Source organism: Nelumbo lutea, chromosome 7 (assembly GCF_056320005.1).
Source record: "Nelumbo lutea isolate HS-2025 chromosome 7, American lotus-T2T, whole genome shotgun sequence".
NCBI lineage: Eukaryota > Viridiplantae > Streptophyta > Magnoliopsida > Proteales > Nelumbonaceae > Nelumbo > Nelumbo lutea.
The window spans coordinates 59,116,318-59,141,378 of NC_142690.1; the positions used below are offsets into that span (position 1 = coordinate 59,116,318).

Sequence of the window (25,061 nt, forward strand, 5' to 3'; positions counted from 1 at the left end):
CTGATCAAGTTTAGGAGTAGGTCACCCATAACTAATTGACCATTAGTGAAAATTGGCCAAGTTGGGTTGTATCCTTTTGGGGTTGATTTTCAATTTAGTTAGTTGGTTCAAAAGATTTAAATTTAAAAATTACAATGGTAAATTTAAAAACAAATTAAAATCTTGAATTTATGATATAAAATATGTTAAACCAAGGAATATGGGAAGTTTTACACTTTTATGTATTAAAAATTTATATATATATATATATTTGGTTTTGGTGGTTTATAAATGGACAAAACAAAATTGATCCAACCTGGTTGGGTTAGAAAATTGTTGAATCAAAGCCAATTGGGTCGAGTTAGGTTGGGTTGGTTGGTTTTATCGATTAGATAAACAACCCTAATTGAAATTAATTATTATTATTTTTGTATTGTAAAAATTATTAAAAGTAATATATAAAATATAAATTATTATTAACTTTTTAAAAAAATTAAAATATAAAATAATTGTATACTTTTATGTATTTGTATTCTTTAGCTTTTGCTTAACAAAACCCGTATCCCTCTCTATTGATACTATAAAGCAAGGAAGCACATTGATCATTTGATCATTAGTATGCCAAAATCTAAATAAAGAATTGGGTTATCCATGCTGACATTTTATTAATATTGTCTGAAACTTCCGACTTTTATATACCTCCAAAATACCATGGTTGTGATATGAGATCATACATCAAAGCTAATTTAGTAAAAAACAAGAACTATGATTCTTTAGAGACATCCAAAATGTTGGAGGTTTTGGATGGTTTTTTGTATTATTTTATTTTTTTCTAAGTCAAAAGCATATTGGCGGTATTCGTAAAAAGGAATTGATCCGATTTGCAGAAATAAAGTCTAAATAAGAATCATCAAAATTGCTAGGGGTGATTTTGAATGTAGGAGAATCAAAAGAACTTGTGATAGGATAGGTTTTCAAATCATCAATAGAAGTGGATAACTACATCTCCAAACCTCCATAGCTGGCGAACAATAACGGATAGGACAGGTTTCCAAATCCATAAGCCAAAATCTGTAACTTTCGCCCACTCTGAACCAATCCGCAAAAATGCCAAAACCATAACTGTCAATCAGCACATCCAAACAACTTTCCAAAATGCTGGGAACGGCAATGCAAATGTCAGCTTCCACCGGTGGATAACACAGAAAGAATTCTAGAGAAGAAACTCCCAATTAAAATGCCCGTAGAAAGATCGAACAGACTGACAGATGGGAACATAGGGAGAACAGAAGGGGATAGGGGAGAACTAAAAGGAGAACAAACAAAAAACAGAACGAACAACCAGAGGGCAAACAAAACAAACAGAGGACAAACGAAGAGAAAAACAGAAAAAAAGAATTAAACAAAAAGCAAACGGACAAAACGAAAAGAGAAACTCAACAGAGAACAAACGAAACAAAAAGCAAACGAACATAGCAACAAAAGAAATTAAACAGAAAGAAAGAGGAAACAAAAACCTCGAGAGTTCTCGAGAGAGAGAGAGAGCCTCCCTGGAAACTCAGAGAGCATCGGTTTCACGCAGATTGAGTTGCCACCGCTTGAATATGTCAATTTTAGAGATTGACACATCCAAACCACCGCACGAATTTTGCTGAATTTTCAACGGTTAGTTATAGAAATCATTAAAAGTCCACGAGTCACTGATCAATTGGACGGTCTGGATGTTCCAAATCCTTACGTATCTGATATTTGGATTGCACACTCACGACGCACAGATGACAACGTAGTGTCAACAGTCTTATCACTCTCTGCATTTTCGTCCAATCCTCTGTAACCACTTAGAGAAGAATGACAACATCCCAACTCCTTCTGGTAACACAACTCAACCTCTTCACTAAAGATGACCTCATAATTGACTCATGACTCATTAATCTGCTCACTATTTCTCCTGATGGTTACCTATATTTACCCAAAAGTCAAAACCATATGTGTTACTTTCTTTCTATCTCCTCACCATGAAAGGACCTTCATGTATTTCATCCAAACTCTTCACAGCGTTCACTCTTTTTGTTCTTCTTCTCCCCATCTTTGTCTCTGGGGAGTGTACGTGTGATGTTGATGTTCAGGATGAGAAACAAGACAGAAGCTTGGCGCTCAAATACAAAATGGCTGCTTTTGTTTCGATTCTGTTGGCTAGTGCCATCGGAGTTTGCATTCCGGTACTGGGTAGAACGATTCCGGCGTTACATCCGGATAGGAATGTCTTCTTTCTGATCAAGGCATTTGCAGCAGGTGTGATTCTGGCAACTGGATTCATACACATACTACCCGATGCATTTGAGCAGTTAACTTCGCCTTGTCTCAAAGGGAAGGTGTGGGAGAATTTTCCCTTCACTGGGTTTGTGGCTATGATGTCTGCCATGGGAACGTTCATGGTGGAAACTCTGGCCACTGGTTACTACAAGAGGTTGCATTTCAGTAAGTCTCTACCGACCAACGTCGACGAGGAAATGCATGGTGACCATGTGGGTCATCTGCACGTTCACACTCATGCCACCCATGGGCATTCCCATGGCTCCGGTGATTCAACTGCTCCTGATCTTCTCCGGCATCGTGTCACGTCTCAGGTCAGTCACTCAATTTGTTGCAGACTTATTCAAATTGAAACTTTTCTATCCTTGTTTTCATTGGGTATTGTGTTTTAACATGGATTCTACAATTTTGGGTTATGGACAGGTTTTGGAATTGGGAATATTGGTACACTCCGTGATCATAGGTATTTCATTGGGTGCTTCTCAAGAACCTTCAACGATAAAGCCCCTAGTTGCAGCTCTCAGCTTTCATCAATTTTTTGAGGGCATGGGGCTTGGTGGATGTATTACCCAGGTATCAATTTTAGTGGCAATTGTTTGAATTCATTTTTAATTGTTCTTCCACCCATTCTTCGGATTTCCACATCCTCTGCAAATGTTCAAATGGGTTTTATTTAAAAGCTATTTTCATTTTATACACAGTCAGTCAATCTTCCGATCAAAAAAGAAAGATGGGAAGAAAATTTGCCCTCTTTCAGAGAATGTTATTGCCCCAGTTGCATCATTAATGGGTCCAACCATTTATGCAATATTGTCATCTTTATTTGATGAATGCAGAATTGTTTCTTTTCTTAATAAAAAGAAAAACGCATAATTAATATTTGAACTACTTTGTTCCCAACTAGCGTAATAAATGTTAATGAGATTTTAATGATTTAATCCGTTACCAGGTTAGACACTAAACTCATTCTTTTTCATGGGTGTTGTTGACAGGCAAACTTCAGAACTCGAGCTGTGATAGTAATGACGCTCTTTTTCTCCCTTACTACCCCAGCTGGAATTGCAGTGGGAATAGGAATAACAAATGTTTGTGATGAAAACAGCCCAACTGCTCTCATCGTTGAAGGGATTTTTGACTCTGCTGCAGCAGGGATTCTGATTTATATGGCGCTTGTTGATTTGCTTGCATCAGATTTCATGAACCCTAGAATGCAAAGCAATGGGAAACTTCAGTTATGGGCAAATATTTGTCTTCTCTTAGGAGCTGGTTGTATGTCACTACTGGCCATATGGGCTTAATAATATTTGTTCCAATACATACTTGCTAGAATTGTTATTGTTAGATTTTCTTGAACCACAAAAAAACAAAAAAATGAATTCATAGATGTCTTCTTTATAATGTTAAATTATAGGTGCTTAAATTAATTATTCTTATTACTTCCACCCAAATCCTTCTGTCCACTCAAAACTTTTATTTACACTAACATTTCTAGGCTTCTAGCTTTCAAATAGGGAAAGTCTTTCATGGTGGATGTGGCACCTTCTTCTCAATGCAAAGCTTTTACGGCTTCCCAACCTACCCTAGTCAAGGCGACGAAATGAAATTCTATGGAGACCCGGATCAATGGGGAAATTTACAATAAAATTCAGCTTATAATTTAAAAATGGGAAATCACAAAAACGGAAGTAATAGTATGGAGACCAAAGAAGGACATAAAACATATATTCCTACATTGTCTGATTAGTTGGACTTCTAATTTTGCGTTTGTCTCACGGGAGTCTACTTTCTGTTTCCCCGATCACAAGGCTATATCTATATCTGAGTTAAGTCAAGCTAGTGGAATTCTTGTTTTTTTGGAAGCGTGGTTTTCACATGGTAGTAAGGTTTTTAAAATCGAACCGGACAACGAATTGGTCAGGGGTCCGGTTTCAGGGTCGAACAGTTTGATCGTTCAACCGAATGGATGACCACCCGTTTTGACAAAAAAAATAAAAAATAAAAAACGGATAAAACTGCTCGAATGCCCAAGTCAGTGGTTTACTGACCAAATCAACGGTTTTTTGACAAAATAACAGTTCTGGGGTAAAATGAAAACGATCACCTAACCGATTCCTGGTTTTTCCGGTCCGACCATCCGGTCTGATTCTGTTTTGAAAACCATGTGGGGTAGTATGTGCTTTCTCATAAAGGCACATTCTTTTATATATGTCAAAATTTGATCCCCTTAATTTCCATTGGTTCTTGTGCTTTATGCATCATGAACCATATAAATCAATAAGAAAAAAAAATGTTGGATTTCAATAACTAGATTATGTCTATGAATTTGATTTTAATGTTTCTTCTCACTGATTTTAATGTTTGAAATGTGCCTTAAGGATAAAATCTTTTATGGCTCCTGTTGAACCTTCCAGGAAGGAACATGCTAACATGAGGATCAAGGATTTGGTGGATTTCAATTTGGGCATTAGGATAGGGGAAAAGTTTACTCGACTTTTGAGGAGTAAGTTGTGAGGGATATCTTGAATACTCATTTATCTGAAAATATAGTGAGAAAGGGCTGGATATTGGGGTGTTAAAAGTCTGGTAGTTTTTTTGTAAAATCTTTTCATTTGGTCTTTCTTTTTCTACTGATAGGTTGACTTTAATAAAAAAGTTAGGAATTTATCTGTTCCCCCAAGATTCAGATTATTTTTTTATGGAGAGCTATTTGTAATTTTATAGGTGTTAAGCCCCTTCTTAGTGTGATAATTGTGCGAATCTCTTATACATATATTTTTCTTTCTTTTATTTGATAAATAAAGAAATCTAGAAAAAGGAGGGTACACTAGTACCCACATACAAAAGAATCACACAATGGGCTCTAAGTTTTCATTCCAAAGAAACTCAACCCCAACTAAGGATTAAAAATATCCCTCCAGTTATTATAAAAGGCAATTGAGGGTGGGCCTTGACACAACGGATGGGTTGCTCAATTGAGACTTGGGTGACCAGAGTTTAGATCTTGGAAACAGCCTCTCTATATATGTGTGATGGTTGGATTGTGCCAATCAAACTTTGACTTGGGGATCTTAGAAAGTGGAGAGTTAGATCTCAGTTTCTTATATCCGTGTTCATGTGGGTATTCATATTTAAGCATCATGTATAGCTAAAAATATAATTGGGCTTGACATGATGTTTGAGTCATTAGGGTTAAGGTCATTCCTCCCTGATTTGCCTTAAATTGTTCCAGACAAAACCTGGTCTAGATGGGGCAAAGAGAGGAAGGGAGGGAGGGGAGAGAGAATAAGAAACACTTGCAACCAAAAAAAAAGGAATAAGAAAAAAAATCTCTTTCCCATTACAAGTATAACTCTAACTCTAAGTTATAGTTCATTAGGTGCTTCTAAGAACTATAAAAAATAAGTTACCTACATGTTGAGATTCTAAGAAATACAGAGGTGCTTCTCAATGATTATAGGGTATTTCATTAGGTGCTTCTCAAGAATCTTCAACAGTAAAGCCTCTAGTTGTAGCTTTCAGCTTTCATCAATTTTTTTGAGGGTATGGGGCTTAGTTGATATATTACGCAAGTACCAATTTTAGTGACAATTGTTTAACTTATTTTTAATTGTTCTTCCACCCAATTTTTTGATTTCCACATTCTCCACAAAAGATCAAATGGGTCTAATTTAAAAGCCATTTTCATTTTATACATGATTTCTCTCTCTCTCTCTCTCTCTCTCTCTCTCTCCTTATTTTAATTAGAAGCATTTCTGTAGGATTGCACCTTTCCAAACTAAATAAAATTTTAACCAAAATAATCTTCCGATCAAAAAAGAAAGAGGGGAAGAAAAGTTGCCCTCTTTCAGAGAATGTTGCCCCATTTGCATCATTGATGGGTCCAACCATTTGCAATATTGCCATCTTTATTTGATGAATGTAAAATTATTTCTTTCTTAATAAAGAAAACACATAATTAAAACCACTACTTTATACCCAACTGGCATTTGTTAGCGCATTTCATTTTGAATTCACCACACCATTTTTTTTTGTCATTTACTCAGCAAGTTCATGCCTCACTAATTATTACAATACAATAATAAATTAATGTTAGTGAATTTTTAATCCATTACCAGGTTAGACACTAAACTCGTTCTTTTACATGGGTGTTGACAGGCAAACTTTAGAACTCTAGCTGTGGTAGTAATGATGCTCTTTTTCTCCCTTACTACCCCAGCTGGAATTGCAGTGGGCATAGGAATAACAAATGTTTTTTATGAGAACAGCCCCGTTGAAGAGATTTTTGACTCTGCTGCAGCAGGGATTCTGATTTATATGGCACTTGTGGATCTGCTTGCATCAGATTTCATGTACCCAAAATGCAAAGCAATGAGAAGCTTCAATTATGAGCAAATATTTGTCTTCTCCTAGGAGCCAATTGTATGTCTCTCTTAGTCAAATGGGCTTAACTTTTTATTCCATACTTGCTAGAATTGTAGAAACTCGTTTGATGTTCTATCATCTTGAATTACAGAAATAAAAAGGGAAATCATGAAAACTTTTACCATGTTAAATTATAGGTGCTTAAATTATTCTTATTACTTCCACACAAATCCTTTTGGGTCTGTCCACTCAAAACTTTTATTTACACTAACATATATTTCTATAAATGAAAGTTGTGTTCCATTCTTTCTTCTAGGCTTATAACTTTTAAATAGGGAAACAGCCAAAGACTCTTTCATGGTGGTCGTGGCACCTTCCTCTCAATGCAAAGATTTTACAGCTTCCTAACCTACCCTGGTCAAGATGAAATTCTATGGAGAATTTCCCCACTGGTTTAGCTCTCCATAGAATTTTGTCTTGACAAGGGTAACCTGGGAATTTGAAAAAGTTTTGCATTGATAGGAAGGTGCCACAACAACCAGGAAAGAGTTTTGGATTGTTTCCCTGTTTGAAAGTTAGAAGCCTAGAAGAAAGAATGGAACACAACTTTCAATTATAGAAATGTTAGTGTAAATAAAAGTTTTTACTAGATGAACTGTAAATAAAAGTTTTCATTAGACGAACCAAAAAGGATTTGGATGAAAGTAATAAGAATAATTTAAGCACCTATAATTTAACATGATAAAATCTTTTATGAATTCTTTTTTTTTTTGTGATTCAAAAAAATAGAACATCAAATGAGGATAATTCCTACAATTCTAGCACGTATGGAACAAAAATTAAGCCCATTTGGCTAGGATAGACATACATCCAACTCATAGGAGAAGACAAATATTTGCCCATAACTAAAACTTCCCATTGCTTTGCATTCTAGGTTCAGGAAATCTGATGCAAGCAAATCAACAAGAGCCATATAAATCAGAATCCCTACTCTAACAGAGTTGAAAATCCCTTCAACAATGAGAGCAGTTGGGTTGTTCTCATCGTAAACATTGATTATTCCTATGCCCACTGCTGTGGTTTTGAAAACCAGATTGGACCGGACAGTCAGACTGATTGACTCGAGAATCGGTCAAGTAACCGGTTTCATTTCACCAGACAAAAATTGTTGATTTGATCAACGACCCGCTAACCCAGATGGTCAATCCATTGATTGTTGACGCGGACAACAGTTTTTGGCCGTTTTTATTTTATTTATTTTTTAAATCAGAACATGTTATCCGTTCGAACCAGATGGTCAGACCGTTCAATCCAGGAACCTGGCTAGAACGATTCCGTCTCCAGTCTGGTTTTTAACCTTGCCCACTGCAATTCCAGCTAGGGTAGTATGGGAGAAAAATAGTAACCACGACAGCTTGAGTTTTGAAGTTTGCCAATCAACATCCATGATAAAGAGTGAGTTTAGTGTCTAACCTGGTAATGGATTAAAAGTTCATTAGCATTTATTATTGTATTGTAATAATTAGTGAGGCATGAACTTGTAGAGTGACTGACAAAAAAAAATTAGTGTGAGGAATTCGAAATGAAATGCACTAGCAAATGCCAGTTGGGAATAAAGAAGTAGTAATTATTATGTCTTTCTTTATTAAGAAGAGAAATATTGCTGCTTTCATCAAATAAAGATGACAATACTGCAGAAATGGCTGGACCCATCAATGATGCAAATGGGGCTACATGCTCTGAAAAGAGGGCAAATTTTCTTCCCCTCTAGAGGGAGAGAAACCGTGTATAAAATAAAAATGGGTTTTAAAAATGACCCATTTGAGTTTTTGCAAAGAATGTATTAATCATGGGTGGAAGAACAATTAAAAATTAAGTTAAACAATTGTCACTAAAATTGATACCTGGGTAATACATCCACCAAGCCCCATACCCTAAAAAATTTTGATGAAATACCTATAATTACTGAGTGTACCAATATTCCCAATTCCAGAACCCAAAATAGCAGAACACATGGTAAAACACAACACCCAAAGAAAATAGATATAACAGTTTCAGTTTGAATAACTTCTACAACAAACTAACTGACCTGAGACGTGAGTCACGTGACAAAATACCGGAGAAGATCAGGAGCAGTAGAATCATCGGAGCCATGCAAAGGCCCAGGGGTGGCATGAGAGTGAAATGCAACCTCTTGAAGTAAGCAGTGACCAGAGTTTCTGCCATCAACGAACCCATGGCAGACATCATAACCACAAACAGAGTGAAGGGAAAATTCTCCCACACGGCCACACCTGCCCTTTGAGACAGGGAATTAACTGCTCATATGCATCGGGTTGTATGTGTACGAACTTGAAGCAATCCCAGCTACTTTACATTTTATGTCTTCAAGAAGTTGAATGAACAAGCTAGAAAGCAGCCTAGTCATGGTGACACAACTAGCTAGGAATGGGGGTATTGAAGGTGTAAACAGAGTTGAATCAAGTGGATAACGGATCACTGAAACACAGACAGTGTAGTGAAGAAGCACAGATGGTGTAATGAAGAAAACATAGATAGTGTATATATGTAGGTATCGGGAGAGCCGGTTAGGAGCAAATAAGAGGGGGAAATTATCATGTAACATTTTGTTAAGAGGTTGGTTTGAGTTAGGTTGTCACAGATTTCAGCTTAATCAACTCTCCTCTTTCAACTTGGTTCAACTAAGCCAGATCTGCTTACAATTTGAAAGTCCCAATGACCATTCGAACTAACCGATTAACTGGGTCTGGGCTGAGTTAACGATCAGTTCGATCATCCAAATATATTGCATTACCCCGGTTCAATTAATCAAGTGTAAAATACCAATGAATGGTCCGTACTAACCGCTTTACAGGGCTGAGTCATTTTATTGACCGGTTCACTTGCTAAAGTTTTGGCATGGTTAAAGTCCCAATTCGAACTAACCGGTTTATTGGGTCGGTTCACTTTATTTAGCAAAATTAAGGCACGAGTCTTATGGCATTCTTAATTCGGCCATAACAAACCGAATCCATGTCCATCTTAAACCAATATTTAACGTCATACTCAACTATTGTAGATTTGATCATAGGAACCAGACAATACCCAAAACCGCCACATACCCCAAAATGGTTTCTACAATTTTTTCCCAAAAGTGGTAGAAAATGCAGGCAAAGCATAAAATTAAAATGAAGAAAAGTGTTAGACATAAGCGTAGAGATTGCAAAGTTCTGGTCTGACGATGATGATGAAAAGAGAAATTGAACAAAGTTCTAAAACTGCTTCAATAATTAACCATTATCAAACCAATGTTACAGGATTATAACCATATAAAATCGCTCTTTCGGAGCCAATTCCTACTGAGACAAAGTAGCTTACGTTTCTGAGATCGTTTCAAGGCATTGCATCAATCAAATGCTCTGCTGTCTAAACCACTTTTAGCGCCGCATTAAATCGGCGTTCCGAAGATGTTATTCTTGCCTTGTCTGTCTAACTGAAAGTTGCTCTCTCCACCAAGACACCAAATTACCAATTGCAAAATTATGAAGATAAGAATGGCTAACACTAAATAAAATGTACTGGTTCCAAGAAATAAAAGGCAATCTAGAAGGTAAACAAAATTCGGTAGTGATCTGAGGATGATATCAAGGCCTAGGGAATAAGGTCCCAAGATAATAGGCCACTATTGGACTGCTCATTCGCATCTAGTTATGGCTAAAATCAAAACATATTTTCTCAGTTTCTGCTGGATGTGGTCTCCAATGCCCACCAGCTTCAACAAGTCAGCATGGAATGGCTTCTTTCGTGTTTAGGTCTTCCAAATTTATCCCCACCTCTAAACCCATCTTCAATAGGCCATTAACCATTATGGAGATATCACTTCTCAAGGAACTTGCTAATGCCTGGAAAACATCAGGAAAAAATCATGTTATATGATATGAGTGGAGGGGGGAAATATAAAACACGACATCCTACACATAATAGTATGGAGAACTTGGAGTTTATGAAACTCTCAAGGCTTTTTATTGAGTACAGTTGGTTGATCCAAAGTGGGAAGACATCAGGTCAAATGAAAAACAAAAAGAGTTGAAAGAAACGATAGAGGGAAACCAAACATGAAGAACCATGACCTTAGGGTGTCTTATTGTTGATATCATAATGGAAAATTGACCGACTTAAAGGAAAACAAGGGAGTTAACCAATGAGTTGAGAAGACTCTGTAATAGAGTTGTTTCAACACATAGCACATTTCTCAAGGAATGCAATAACCAAGGGATGGAGCCAAAATTTCAGGGAAATCCCTCCACGCCCTTGAACCTGACAATTCCCCTGCTATCCCATAAGCCAATCATAAGTTAAAATGTCAAGACTTAGACCAGAAGAATTTTACCTAAGGCTCAGTTTCGAAAGAGTACAAATTCGAATATGTAGAGTGCATAACCTGGTATTTAGTATTATTTTGTATCTATTTGTACTGTACATATTTGTATTTGTACTCTTTCCAAACTGAGCTTAAAGTACAGGCTTAACAGATATGACATTGAAATGGGGTACTAGGATCTTCTCATGTATGAGGTGCAAGCCTTGAGGAGCCCCATGAGATATCATTCTTTCAAGGGGAAAAAAAACATGATGCAAGTGTACCAAAAAGGATTAAATCCTTGATAAAGAAGAATGTATAAATGGATTAATCATCATATAAACAAAGGCTACAAAATCTTAATATCTTCAAAAATAAAAAATAAATGCATCCATTAGAGAACTCTGAATGTAAATCAAAAGGGTTTTAGAAAAACCAAAACATTTAAACAAATCACAAGCACGCACGGAACTTGGAAGTTGGAATTGATCTTTATTCTTTAATCCAGCCTTTTGATTAAACCCCTACTTTGATGTATGAAGAACATGTTCACACAAGGCATCTAGATGCATAAGCATGTTCCATATGATCGAACCTCAAGGTTGAACCTAAAGGCATTTTAGTTGTAGTTGAGTCTCACCACAAGGCATAAGAATAATACCTTTCAAAGCACTGCTTGTTATACATGGGTTTCACATTGAGATCTTATGTAAACATACCCTTTCTCAGCCTAAAACTGCAATATAATCTGTCAAAAACCATACCTTCCTTTCTTCCTTCTTTTGATGCTTGATAACCTCCAAAGGCCACTTGCTTACCAACTTCTCAAGTTCATTAGCAACATCAGGCTTCTTTTTGTCAGGAAAATTCTGTAGGCAGTACAAATTAGCAATGCATCCAAGTTTTTGCCAACGGAAGAAATGATACTGGTAGTGAAACTGTGAAAGGATATAAGTTAAATGTTTTCAGCACTATCTTCCTTATTTCTCTCCAAATCATATCATATGTAAGCCAAACAACCAAAAAACAAATTCTCAAAATTCTTAGTACATCAATTAAATTCATGTGTGTGGAGTTCGATGTTTTAACTTGAAATCTGCTACTTATAGGTGCATCACAGTGCAACCACAGACTGTTTCTGTGGAGGTGTCATGTGTGTGTGGAGTTCGATGTTTTAACTTGAAATCTGCTACTTATAGGTGCATCACAGTGCAACCAAAGACTGTTTCTGTGGAGGTGTGATGCTATAAGATATGGAACCTCTTTTTTTTTTTTTTTTGATAGTTATGATATGGAACCTCATATATATCAATCAATTAAAACAAAAAACAAAAAAAAAAAGAAAGCTACAGAACCTCCAAATCATTTAAGAGCAAAAGGTAAACAAGACTTTTGTGATAACATGTAGGGGGTTAGAGCTCCTTAACATTTATCCTTTTGTGATTCATAAGTACCATATTTAATGACACCTTATTGGAGGCACTGGTCTTGCTCCAACTAGAAGGCTTATATTAAAATTGCCAATTGGGCAGAAAAAAGGTATATGCACAAGGCGCTAAAAGTTAAAAGTGCCAGCTAGCTCATCTGGTAATGTCAACAGAAGTAATTTCCAATGACCTGGAAACAAATCCTGCCTTCAACTCCCCCCACCCAGAATGGCTTGTGCACCCAAAATAGGAGCTCAAGTGTAAAACCAAAACTTAAATCAATACACAGTTGCATGGTTCAGCCCGTCTTTTTATTTATTTATTTGGAAGAGAGCAGTACAATTCTATTTCCAACAGTACCAATCATGACTACCTAGTTCAAATATTGTTTCAGTTCAAATCTGGATTTACAGTACATAGTTTGTGAAATTTGAGAGGGGGAAAAAACTTCTTCACAAGTAGTAGGCTTCTAACTTTATATATTTTTATTTTCTTTCATTACAAATGATATAATAAATCATATTTCATATTCTTTGCTTTTTTTGGGTCAATCTACAAAATTATTCAAGTTCATATAGAAGGCTATTAAAGTTAGATCAATCTATGGCATTCTATGGTCTTTAGTTATTCAGCTCAAAAATGAGCCTTAACCAATAGAGATAAGAGAGAGAATCCTACCTGATCTCACTTGGAATGTTCATTCTTCACATATGTGAGAGGACAATAGGAAAGAAAATTATCACCATTAGTAGAATTTTTATTTACAGCTCTAAATTCCAGCAACCCTTTAATTGCCATGTATCTCAATCCTAAGCAAACCAACTTTCAAACTATATATCAATGAACTAGTTCATAGACACTATGCCCCCTAACAATTTAGGTCTTATAGTTTAAATCATATGAAAAATAATAGTCACCTGACTGAGGGTATGGATGATGGCAGCAGCACACTCTGGTTTATGCTCAAGAAGAAAGCCCTGCACGAAGTAAACAAAACTTATACACTTCTGCAAAAGAATATAGTTATCCCAAAAGGAGAACTAAAAACAGAGGGGGTGGGGGTGGGGAGGAAGAAAAAAGAAATAAGGAAATAAGTTCCTTCTAACTTCCACATTCTGTATGTTACTATTTTACTCAAAGTCGTGGCAGTAACACACTCAAATCTGAAATTACAGCCCCCTCCTAGTCTACTAGTAGCCCCCCAATAAACCACGCCCTGCCTGTGGATTTGGCATCAACCCACGGTCAGGATTCATCCCACCTGTACGGTGGGGCTCAGATTTCTGGGGTGGACTGAACAATAAAAAACCCTATTTCAAAGCGAGGTGGGGGCTTCATTGGCACTAAAGGGAGACAAAAGTCAATTCAAATCATAAGGAACCTCAACAGGGTCTATGTAATTTGGAGGCAAGCCCCTTCTCAGTGCCCCAAAAGGCAAGCAGGACAGATTTCAACACCTGTCATCAGTCAACAGTGTACGGATTATTATGAGAAATTAACCAATAGACGTGACCCAGGAGCAAACAGATCTATGATAGAGCAGAAAAGCTGGATAAGGATGTAGTTAATAACAGTCCTAATGAAACCATTCAAATCATCTCTTGGCCACTCACTCTCCTTCAGTTTGTCAAGATAATAACTGTTACCAAAGATACTTGTTTTGATTCTAAACCCTACTTCTTTCATTGATATCTGCCCAGATAAACAGGATGCCAGGACACCAGTTTGTGCCAGTCTTTGAAGAGTTTGAATGCTACACAGAGGAACAAGCAGGTGATTTGAAAATGAAAGGGGAGGAGAAGTTAATTAGAAGCTAATAAAAGAAAATGAAAGGCGGAGACAGGGGTGTATAGGGCCAATGGAGAGGAGGGCAAGGCTCCAATACCAAAGGTACATATCCCGGAGGTAGAGTCGAATGACAAAAGAAGGGAGAGGGAACCAAAGGATAGGCACAAATAGGTATAGGAAAAAAGCAGACTAAGAAACAGAAGAGTAAAGTGGAGAAGCTCAAATGTGATGAATAAGGATTGCAGTGGGAGAAAGGGAGGCAGAGAGGAGGGGGAAGTCATTCTTGAGTGAGGTAACAACAAAAGAGTTAACATCAGCATTATAAACTGAAATGTTGTTAGAGGATTAGGGAATGCTAGAAGGAAAGCAATGAAAGATGTCCTATGGAGAGGCCATGGATTGCATTAATACTAGAGTCAAAGTTGAAAGACCTGGAGAAAAGGTGGGTGAGAAGCTTTTGGACTACAAAACAAGTAAGATGGGCCTTTTCACCACCTGGGGATCAGCATCAATAAGTTATCAGCACATTGTAGAATAATGAAGAAATGCAGAATGAGGAATTGATTGGAAGATATTTAGTATCAGTAATGTTGAGAAATATTGAGGATTTGATTTCATTTCGGGCAAGGGGGACATCAAGTTATCAGACACTATCTCTTTATCTTCTGTTTTGCATGTTCTTAAGCTTGATACCAACCTCCTTTCAGTTAGTAGCATTACCAAACACATGAACTGTTCAGTAACCTTTTTCCCTGACTGATGTGTTTTTTAGGATTTGGAGATGAGGAAGGTGATTGGAACTGGCCGTGAGACGAACGGGATCTATCTTCTTGGAGAGAGTACCTGACGGGAAGAGTCAGTGGATAAGAAGTCTTTTGTTTCCCAGTTTGTGAGTTCGGTTATGCTTTGGCATAACCGATTAGGTCATTTGTCTTTTAAGTCTTTGAAGAGTCTGTTTCCTGCTTTATTTGAGTCTGTTGAGCTATCAGAGTTGAAGTGTGAGAGTTGTGAGCTTGCCAAACATTGTAGAACTTCTTATTCTTTAAGTAATAAAAGGAGTAATTTCCCTTTTGATATTGTGCATACTGATGTTTGGGGGCCATATCATATCTCTTCTATGGGTGGGTACAGATATTTTATACTGTTTGTTGATGACCATACCCGGTTTTCTTGGGTATATCTTATGCGTTCTCGGAATGAGGTTCCTGCTCTGACCCAAAACTTTCATCAGATGATTCTCACTCAGTTAGGAACTAAAATCAAAGTCCTCAGATCTGATAATGCAAAGGAATACTTTGCTCAACCATTGACCTCCTACCTTCGTAGCCATGGAGTTATTCACCAGAGCACTTGCCCTTATACACCACAGCAGAACGGCGTTGCCGAAAGGAAGAATAGGCATATCTTGGAGGTGGCTAGAAGCATTATGTTTACCTCCAATGTACCTATTCGCTTCTGGGGTGATGCTATCCTCACGGCAGTTTATCTCACTAATCGAGTTCCTTCCCGGGTCCTTGATATGAGAACCCCCTTTTCCCTTCTTTACCCAGACAAGGAGTTGTTCATTGTTCCCCTTAAAACCTTTGGTTGTACCTGTTTCGTCCAGCTTCTCGGGCCTCATCATTCCAAGTTTGACCCTAAGGCATCCAAATGCATTTTCCTTGGTTATGCACAAACTCAAAAGGGTTATTGCTGCTATGATCCGGTTTCAGAAAACGGTTTGTCTCTATGGATGTCACCTTCTTTGAGGAGACACCCTATTATCCTAGGGTTTCTCCTCAGGGGGAGAGCAGTAAAAGTGGGGCTGTTTTGAGTTTCTTTCCTCAGGGGAGAGTAGTGAGAGTGGAAGTGGGGCTGTTCCTTTACCTATTCCACTGGGTAATGAAGGTTGTAGTGGTGAGGGTGGTCAGAGGGAGCCGGAGTTGAGAGTCTATCATAGGCGATGCAGGCAGGTTGATCCTAGTCTTCGGCAGTCCCGGCCAGATCCAGTTCCTTCTGCGGCTCCAGATCTAGAGCCTACTGAGATACCTCTCGCTGTTGCCACTTCCCCTCCTGTGGATGACCTTGATCTCCCTATTGCCATTCGCAAAGGGAAACGACATTGCACCACTTCTACAGCTCACAGCATCTCGCAGTTCCTATCCTATGATCGTCTATCACCATCTTACCGGTCCTATCTCACTTCCATTGCCGATATCCCTATTCCAAGAACAGTGCAAGAAGCCTTATCGGTTCCAGAATGGAAAGATGCAATGCAAGTTGAAATGGATGCCCTATTGAAGAATAATACCTGGACACTGGTTGACCCACCAAAAGGAAAGTAACCGGTGGGATGCAGATGGGTATTCACTGTGAAGCATAATGCTGATGGCTCTATTGAAAGATACAAAGCCCGGTTGGTTGCAAAGGGATTCACTCAGGCTTATGGTATAGACTACTTGGAGACCTTTGCCCCAGCAGCCAAGATGACCACCATTCGAGTTTTGTTATCCCTTGCAGCAAATCATTCTTGGCCCCTGTTTCAGATGGATGTTAAAAATGCCTTTCTGAATGGAGACTTACAAGAAGAGGTTTACATGCAGTTGCCTCCTGAATTCTATGATACAGAGACAAGTAAGAAGGTTTTCTGACTGAACAAGGCATTGTATGGTTTGAAGCAGTCACCTAGAGCCTGGTTTGATAGGTTCAGATTAGCCCTTGGAAGGTTTGGTTATGTACAGGCCCAGTCAGATCATACACTATTCATCAAAAGGATGGAGTCCTCTCTGACACTACTAGCAGTATATGTAGATGATATTGTGGTGACAGGAAATGACAGTCATGAGATTGAGTCTCTCAAGCAGCTCCTTCATCAAGAGTTTGAGGTAAAAGATCTTGGTGCACTACAGTATTTTTTGGGTATTGAGGTTGCTAGATCCAAGCAGGGGATTTTTATCTCCCAGAGAAAATATGTTCTAGATCTGTTGGCGGAAACTGGAAAGCTGGGTGTTAAGCCGGCCGACACACCCATCGTACAAAATCACAAGATTAGTGCAGAGGGTGGGGATCCTCTTGAGGACAAAGTTATGTTCCAACGGTTGGTTGGAAAGCTTCTATATCTCTGTCTCACTCGGCCGGATATCAGCTATGCAGTTAGTGTTGTCAGCCAGTACATGCACTCCCCTAGAACTTCATATGCAGTTAGTTTGTCTTTGTCAGCCACCCTTTTTTGAGAGATCCCCCTCTTAAAGGTATTTCCACCACCTGTAATCACACTCCCTTTTGCTGCCAACCCAACTGCATCCCCTCCAGAACTGTTCATCAAATTCCTTCTACTTTCTTTTGATTGTACAAGAGCATAAACTTCCTGGACGGAGGGAAGATCCTTGCTACCTAGGATCTGAACTCTAATAGATTCATATGCAGGATTCAAGCCATGTAGGAAAGCAAAAACTCTCTGCCGAGAAACAAGTTTCTTGTATAATTTTGCATCTTCATCACACTTCCAGTCCACACTCTGATAATGATCTAACTCCTTCCAGATAGAGGTGAAGTCTGAGTAGTACACAGAAAGGCACTTCTCCCCCTATTTACAAGTGGACGATTCTTCCTATAACTGATAAATCTTTGCATAGTGATCCAGCTCAGAATAGGTTGATTTTCCTTGTTCCTAGATTTCATTTGCAGTTTCAGCCCACATAAAGTTCATTTTTATTTGAGATTGCATAGACACTAAAAGCCAAGACATGACCATGCTGTTTTCCTGGTTCTATTTGTCGTATTCAGCACTCCCAGAATTGGGTTCTTTGATTCCTCCATTTATATAACATATCTTTCCCCTTGCAATAATGTACAACATGATCCCTCTTGACCATTCTAAATAATTTAAACCGTCGAGAGGAATAACAGCCATGGGAAAGGATAGGTCTGCACCCCCACTCATTCCATTCTGCATTGAGGAAACACCAGACGTAGCAGAATCTTCACCACTCATGGTTACAGATCAAAAAACTCTTAAAGTGGGAGCAAAACCTTAAAGAAAGGATAACACCAAGGGAGAAAGGAATCCCCTTTTTTACAACCCCTTTTGATAACACCAAGTGCTGTTACCCCCTTGTTTGATAAACCCAGGTGCTGTTACAGCACTAACAGTCCCTTTTTTGATAAACAGAGGTGCTGTTACAGGGCGGACAGGTCATTTCTTGAACTACGCATCAAACATAGATGCTGTTATAGCAAGTACAGGTCACTCTGACCTTTAGGTTCAGCATAAAAGCTGTTATCTCAGCACATAAAAGGTCTTCACCGACTTACAGATTTTTACAGGGGTCGAACTGTAGATGATGGCGGCAAATCTGGAAGTCTGGTGCGATCTCTCCTTTTCAAATCTGATGGTCCCGCTCTGATACCATGTTATCAGTGCTGTGATGCAGGAGAGAAGAAGAGAGGAAGAAAGAAGAGAGAGAGAAGAAAGATTTGAGAGCCAAAAAGCTTGCTGGCAGCGCCAGCTTTTTTGTATATAAACTAGGGCGACAGCAACTAAAAAATAAAAGAGAAGAATTACAATAGTACCCCTGTGGTACTATACTTAGATAAATAACAGCTTTTAACACATGTGACATTGAAAAAGTTGTTAATAAGGATGTGGAAGTCAGCAAAATTCTAGGTCTATTTTTCCTAGGAGGGGAGGAGTTTGCGAAGAAAGCTTTCAGGTCTGTGGAGGAAAGGTTTGACGGAGCTAGTGAGAATAACATCAAGGAAAAGGAAGAGGTTTTGAAGGGGGAGATTGTTCCAGATAGGGGTCAGAATTCTGAGGGGAAGATGGAAGAAGTTGTTTGAACATTAAATATAGTGAGAAGACTCAAAACTCAGAAGATTAAGAAAAGTCAATAACAGATACCATTTCAAAGGTTTTCACAAGGATAAAAGGAGGTTTGTTTGGCCTTGGGCCCAACAAGAAAGTATGGAAACACAAAACCTCATCCAGAAGACAATAGGAAGATTGTAGTAAAAAAATTAACAAGTAGTTCAGAATCCATTGTGGGTCTAGTTTTTTGCTATGGCTTTCAGGTGGGGGGTTTTATTTATGTTGGGAATTGTATGGGTTTTTGTTTTTGGCTTGTTTTGCTGTTCACATGTCAGTTCTTTTTCTTGTTTTGGGGCTTGGTTTTTGAGGTTTTGGATTTGTTGGGAGGGTTTGGCTTACATGGGTGTTTTAAGCTTTAGTTGGATGTCCCAAAGGAAAGGCTACTACTAGCCTACAATGAAAGCGGATATACTCGAGCACATCCAGAAATGTTATAACTGCCAGAGGTATGCCAACATACTTCACCAGCCCGTCGCTGACCTCAAGTACTTGACCAACCCGTGGCCTTTCACCTACTGGGGAATAGACATTTTTGGTCCATTCCCACCAGCGGCCGGGTAGAGAAGGTTCTTGGTTGGGGTGGTTGATTACTTTACGAAGTGTGTGGAGGCCAAGCCACATGGGACAATCACTACCCGGGATGTATAGAACTTTTTTGGAAGAACATAGTATGAGAATTCAGACTCCTGAAGGTGCTAATATCTGACAACAGGAAACAGTTCGAAGACATAAAGTTTTAGAACTGGTGTGTCAAGATGGGGGTCCAACAGAATTCACTTCGGTAGTGAATCTATAGGCAAATGGATAGGCCGAGGTGACAAATAGGGCAATCCTCTATGGACTCAAAGCTCGCCTTTCTCGAGCTAAGGATTTGTGGGTTGATGAGATGCACAATGTCCTTTGGGCCTACCGGACTACAATCAAAATGACAACCAGAGAGACCCCATTCAACTTAACGTATGGTACAGAGGCCATCATCCCTACCGAGATCAAAGTACCGATCTTGCGGTTAGAGGCGTACAACGAGGAGGACAATGTTGACGAGCTGCGGACCAACCTCAACCTAATCAAAGAAGTGCATAACCTGGCCTATATCTGGACTATGGCTTACCAACAACAAGTAGCTCAGTATAAAAATGCCCGAGTCAAGCGATGCCACTTCCGAGTTGGCAACCTTGTACTCCGGAAAGTTATGGTGCCTAAGCCTGGTGTAGGTAAGATGTGATTAAACTGAGAAGGTCCATACAGAGTACGATGGGTATTCAGAGAAGGAATGTACAAGCTTGAGACATTAGAAGGAGGTAGGTACCCCGTGCCTGGAATGTTGATAACCTCATAAAGTACTATCTATGAGCTCAGGAGTTAAGCATCCGCGACTTCAACCAAATAATCAAAATTTTCACCAAGTATGAAAGACTATCAACTTCGGCAACCTAGTCAAGCATGTTAGAAAGCCATATTTCAAAGAGAATTCAAAGGGGATGCCAAGTTGCTTTGTGCGTAAAGGCCTCCAATCCTGACCTAACAGTGACCTCAACGGTCTAATAAAGCCTAGTTGCTTTGGCATATAGGCAGTTCGAGTATATCTTTTATTATGCCTAGTTGGCACATAGGCAATTCGGGTCATATCCCATAGTACACCTAGTCACCTTGGCATACAGTTATCTCGGGTTTATCCCCTACTATGTCTAGTCACTTTGGAGCTAGACACCTCAAGTAAACCTATACTTAGTGTAATCACCATGGTAAGGCAGAGGTTGGTTAGTCTTCGAAGGTCTAGAGATGGCAGCAGGAAAGAGAGAGGATGTAGGGGAGAGAGGAGAAGAGAAGAGAGAAGGGAGAATCCCATTACGAGAAACCCTAGGTCAAAGTTATGATTGTGTTGTCTCCCTAGGGAATAATTGCTCTCTCCCTTTTATAGAGAGGAAGTTAAGGAAGAAGTTCTTTCTTGTTAGGAAAGGGAATCTTTTCTGTTAGAAAATGAGATATTTCCTTTAGTTTGACTATTAAGGGATCATTATCAGAGAATCCTATCCCTTCCGGATTCTCTCCGTATGTGACTCTATTATATTGACATGTCGTGGGTGACGTCATTGTTTGGCAGGCATACTTTTATTGAACCTGCAGGTGTAATTTAAAGACGCATGTGTAATTGGCATTTATTCTCGATCTACCATGATTCCATGGTTTTGTAATAGTGTCGGGTTCATCGCAGCTTTACACGTGTTAGGGTTCATCGAAAATCCATGTGTGTCCAAGGCTCATCGCAAACCTGTGCATGTCTTAGCTTTATCACTGATTCGCACTAGCTGAAGTTCATTGCAACCTATCCTAGGTATGAGTTCATCGCAATTGCGGATCTGCGATGAACTCATTGCAAGTTGCGATGGCTTCTGGATTCATCGCAGGCGTCCATGTAGTGTTGGTTTGACACCTTTTGTAACTAGGTTGGTAAATTTACATCAGTATTATCAAAAAAAGGGAAAAGAGTTCTTTAGACTGAGCTCGGAGGCTCGACATGTTACACAAATACAAGGGGGTCTAAGAAAAGAGGCAAAGGTTTCAGACATCTCGGACCTCCTCATCCCCGTTTCCAGTAGCAGCGGTAGCACCCTACTCGTCAACTTCTTCCTCCATGATGCCCTCGTTGGCGATGTCCATATTGGTTTCCTCCCCAACACCCTCATTGGTCTCATCGTCATCCTCCTCCTCGGAGTCTGGGTCTTCGTTGACCTTGTAGGTCATCTCCTTGGTGCAAGCAGAGGAAGTGATGGATCCGAAGTCAAGCTCAGGATACACCAACCTCACATGCATCTGATAGAGCTTAAAGCCCTTACGGAAAGCCGAGGTGCTTAAGTCCTACCTCTTCCTGAGAAAGCCCGATGAGGCCTTGTACTCCTTGATGGCATGGGCCTTGGCCTCCTTGATCGCGTCAATAAGAATGGCTTCATGTTTGGAAAAGGAAGCTTCTTTTTCCTCGAGATCTTTCCTGAGTTTTACATTGTCGAGCTCTAGCTCCTCGATATGCTTCCTCTCAGACACTAGCTCATCTTTTAATTTGTCACACTCCAGCTCATCTTTCCTTGAGATATTTACTAAGACGATGTTGCCTTAGCCTCAATAGCCATCACGAAGTGCCGCTTAGATTGCTTTACGAAGGTATGTGCCACGGAGTTGATCTGCAGAAGAAGATAAATTCCCCAAGTTTAAGAAAGCACTCCATAAACAACACAGTAATGGGTTCGAGGACTTACCACCATGAAACAATGCATCACTTTGGTGCCCAACTCGGCATGACACGTTGCAGTCATGTTGGAGACCTCCTCGGGAAAGATGGCCTCCGGTTGTTGTAAAGGTATGTCCGAACATCCATGATAGACTGCCTCTCCTCGGGGAATTCTCCCGTGAAACTGCCCCTGGGACATTGAGGGTGTACCCCGAGTGACCGGGCCACCTAGGGCTGGTGTGGCGACTTCTTGTCCTGGTCATCTTCGACCAAGTTGTTGACTAGAACTTCCTCAGCCTTGGTGGAGGAAAAGGGCTCAGTAACTGTCACCCAAGATGTATCTCTGCTGGGATGCCTTTCTCTTCCTCTTCTTTTTCTTCATATCCGAGAGCAACCCCATAGTTGAAAGATCCGACATGTTGCCTGCAAAAGAAGGTCGAACCTCTGCTAAAACAGTATGAAGCAAAGTAGTAAAAATTGAGTACCCACACCCGAGGTGACGACCGACCCGGAGGAGCCTGGTCTGAATAAGCTTATCCTTAGATAAAAAGTCCTCCAACTGTAGATCACATTCCACCAGGTCCCACATCCTGGTCTCCATATGCTCATCCAGCTCTTCCCTGATGTCCTTGATCCCTTTCCTCTAGTGTGTCGGGAAAGGCCACTTGGTACCTAGGGTGACAAAGAAGTACTTGCTCTTCTAGGCCATGACTTTAGATGGGAACATATGATGAAAGTTGTACCAAAGCCGGTAGGACAAGTAATAACTGAATTTCCCCAAGCTACTAGCTGGGTTTTGCTTGATTTGAACAAGGGCAGTGAAAGTTTTGATGTCTAGAGGGAGGCTGAGTTGGTGAAAAAGGGAAATTTTACCGACCAAGGTATAGACGAAGTTCGGGTGCAATTGGCTAAGGGTAATATTGTAAAAATTCAATATCAACCAATTGGAGTTATTCCTAGGTTCCTTCAAATGATTTCATTTCCGATCCTATCCTTTCTATTTTTTTCCACTCATCCATCTCTGTATACGCATTTTTGCTGTACTCATGTTTTGGACTGTTATTTCTTGACTGCCCAATACAGCTCCATACAGCATAGCTCACCTTACAATTGTTTCATAGAATTTCCTTTTTAATCTAAATGGCATTTTCCTATCACAAAAAACTCTGGACACACCTCTTTATTTTGCCCATCCTGCTCTAATTCCATGTGCAACATCCTCCTCAATCCCCCCCCCCTGTTATGAATTATTGAACCTAGGTACCAGAAAAGGTCACAGTAAGTTATCATTGGTCTCCAATCATAAGTATACCCTGATTTACACTCCTATTATTATTATTATTAAATTTAATATCATATATTTTGTTTTAGTCCTACTTATTTTAAAACCTCTTGTTTCTAAGGCATTTCCCCTAATGTTTCATTTAATCATTCATTAGTTTCATCAGTTAAAAGTTAAAACAAGGGTTTCACTAAACTACTTCAATATACCAGGTCATAGCATTCTTCTGTTAAGATTGACGGAATTAATTAAAGGACAAACATGCCCTTAATTATTTTTCAAATTTTCAAAAACATATAGGCTCTGCTACTGGTTTCAATTGCCCACTCCCTGAAAAAAGCACAAAAAAAAGGTATCTCCCTCTCTTTCCCTGCCTTCTGCCTCCTCCCTCCCCCTCTTCCCCTCTCTCTCTCCTCCTCCACTGCAGCTCACAAGCACAGCAGAAACTGAGCTCTGCTCAACCACTGAGCAGAGAAACACCAGTCCCCTTTGTTTTCCTCCTCCCTTCTCTTCTACCCCTCCGGCCCTCATTCTCCTTCTTCGGTCTCCGCTCCTCCCATTCCCCTCTTCCTCTCTTTCTCCTGCTCCACTGCAGCCAGCGAACACAGCAGAAACTGAGTTCTGCTCAACCACTGAACAGAACACCACCATGACACTGATAAGCCACCAAAAGACTCTCAAGCTATTCACGCATCAACTACAACAGATACATGTTCAAGCTAACCTCTATTCATTGTATTAGATAGATTTAAGTTTCAAATTATATGCTGTCACTGTAAAATAGGCACACATGTACAGAAATATATCAATTCTGTTGTACGTCACTAACTGGTCAAGATTGACATCTTAAGCAACTTGTTGCAGCAGCAGCAGATGGGCACAATCGACATCTACAGGTTTTTTTTCGATAGTTCTGCAGCTTCTGCCCCACTTTTTTCTATGTTAAGGATTTTCAGAAACTAGATATTGATACAAAGAAAACAGCTCTACTGGTCAGCTAGGAGCAGGAAAAAAAAGAAAATGAGGGTAAAATTGGAAATTTAATAAATATAATATACAAGTGGTATGACGTGCAAACATCCCAAAACGTTTCACTAACAGAGAGCCTATTTCTTTCAAGTGGGGCCATTCTAGAAGATAGACTTAAGTAGTTTTGGAAACCAAAGGGTATATTTAAGTAATTAACCCTTAAAACAATGTTATCAGCAAACAACCTGCACCATGGGAACTCCTCCAGTCCTGAATATGTTTAGTTTTAGTCAATTCATCTATGACCAGTGCAAATAAATAAGGGCACCATCCACCAATGTAATCAAAATAACTAATAGCAAATACCTTATTCATGCATCACTTATCCCAAACACATGAGAAAACACCCATAGCATGAACCACTGTTCATCATCCAACAGAGATAAAGGTATGCTTAAAATAAATCCACTTCTACTTGCTTCCAATAAAAGTCACTAACAATTAATTTT

The 25,061-nt window shown here is 39.2% G+C and overlaps 2 protein-coding genes across 2 annotated transcripts in view; one reads left to right on the forward strand and one right to left on the reverse strand.

Moving 5' to 3' along the window:
* The first annotated feature begins 1,941 nt into the window (after positions 1–1,941).
* Positions 1,942–3,740, forward strand: LOC148846581 (zinc transporter 4-like). Its single transcript, XM_088955136.1, has 3 exons — positions 1,942–2,606; positions 2,716–2,865; positions 3,285–3,740. Exons 1-3 carry the CDS (start codon positions 1,995–1,997, stop codon positions 3,588–3,590), a joined length of 1,068 nt encoding a protein of 355 aa, XP_088811262.1. The 5' UTR covers positions 1,942–1,994; the 3' UTR covers positions 3,591–3,740.
* A 6,174-nt stretch (positions 3,741–9,914) lies between these two features.
* LOC148846582 (adenylyl cyclase) overlaps positions 9,915–25,061 on the reverse strand; it is a 57,662-nt gene continuing 42,515 nt past the window's right edge. Inside the window, exons 9-11 of the mRNA XM_088955982.1 lie at positions 13,359–13,418; positions 11,779–11,952; positions 9,915–10,556 (exon numbers count right to left, since the gene is read on the reverse strand). Of these exons, the coding sequence (XP_088812108.1) occupies positions 10,437–10,556; positions 11,779–11,952; positions 13,359–13,418 (354 nt within the window). The 3' untranslated portion in view covers positions 9,915–10,436. The remainder of the gene's footprint in view (positions 10,557–11,778; positions 11,953–13,358; positions 13,419–25,061) is intronic.

Coding starts and splice junctions, on each gene's coding strand:
- LOC148846581 (XM_088955136.1), top strand. CDS start 1,995: ATGAAAGGACCTTCATGTATTTCATCCAAACTCTTCACAGCGTTCACT. Junction 2,607..2,715: donor GGCATCGTGTCACGTCTCAG/GTCAGTCACTCA, acceptor GGTTATGGACAG/GTTTTGGAATTGGGAATATT. Junction 2,866..3,284: donor TTGGTGGATGTATTACCCAG/GTATCAATTTTA, acceptor TGTTGTTGACAG/GCAAACTTCAGAACTCGAGC.